The 391-nt window shown below is 53.5% G+C and overlaps 1 protein-coding gene across 1 annotated transcript in view; it reads left to right on the top strand.

Moving 5' to 3' along the window:
* Positions 1-187: 187 nt before the first annotated feature.
* The window catches only part of TYW3 (tRNA-yW synthesizing protein 3 homolog (S. cerevisiae)), a gene marked incomplete at its 5' end in the record, with an annotated part of 4,576 nt that continues 4,372 nt past the window's right edge, over positions 188-391 (top strand). Inside the window, one exon of the mRNA XM_010139568.1 lies at positions 188-268. Within this exon, the coding sequence (XP_010137870.1) occupies positions 188-268 (81 nt within the window). The remainder of the gene's footprint in view (positions 269-391) is intronic.

Raw genomic sequence — 391 nt, 5'->3', positions numbered from 1 at the left:
GGTGCCGCTCTGTCTGACCGAGAGCGTGTGTGAACGCGGAGAAACGCGTTTTAAACCGCTTCGGTGCGAACCTGCCTCGGTACGGTAGGAAAAGCTGCTTTGTGAAGGGCGACGAGGTGGTCCTGAAGGACCGTCCCCAGCATCTCCTGCCCGAGGTGCCGCTGTAATCGTTTCTCTTCCTTACCAGGACACGAACAGCTCTGAGATCCAGAAGAAAAACTGCACGTGGCTCCTGGTAACGCATGAAACGTGTGACAAAGACCGTGTGGTAAGTGGGCAAACGATTGGACTGTTGTGCTTGTTTGGTGCAGTGTTCCCAATGCCATGGAAAACACGTCATGCAAAGACTGTCTAAACTCACTGTACTCCTTCTGACAAGCTCACTCTGGAG

This window comes from Buceros rhinoceros, unplaced genomic scaffold (genome assembly GCF_000710305.1).
Source record: "Buceros rhinoceros silvestris isolate BGI_N320 unplaced genomic scaffold, ASM71030v1 scaffold45297, whole genome shotgun sequence".
NCBI lineage: Eukaryota > Metazoa > Chordata > Aves > Bucerotiformes > Bucerotidae > Buceros > Buceros rhinoceros.
Note: the sequence above shows the minus strand (reverse complement) of the source record. Positions and strands in the feature narration are given on the sequence as shown.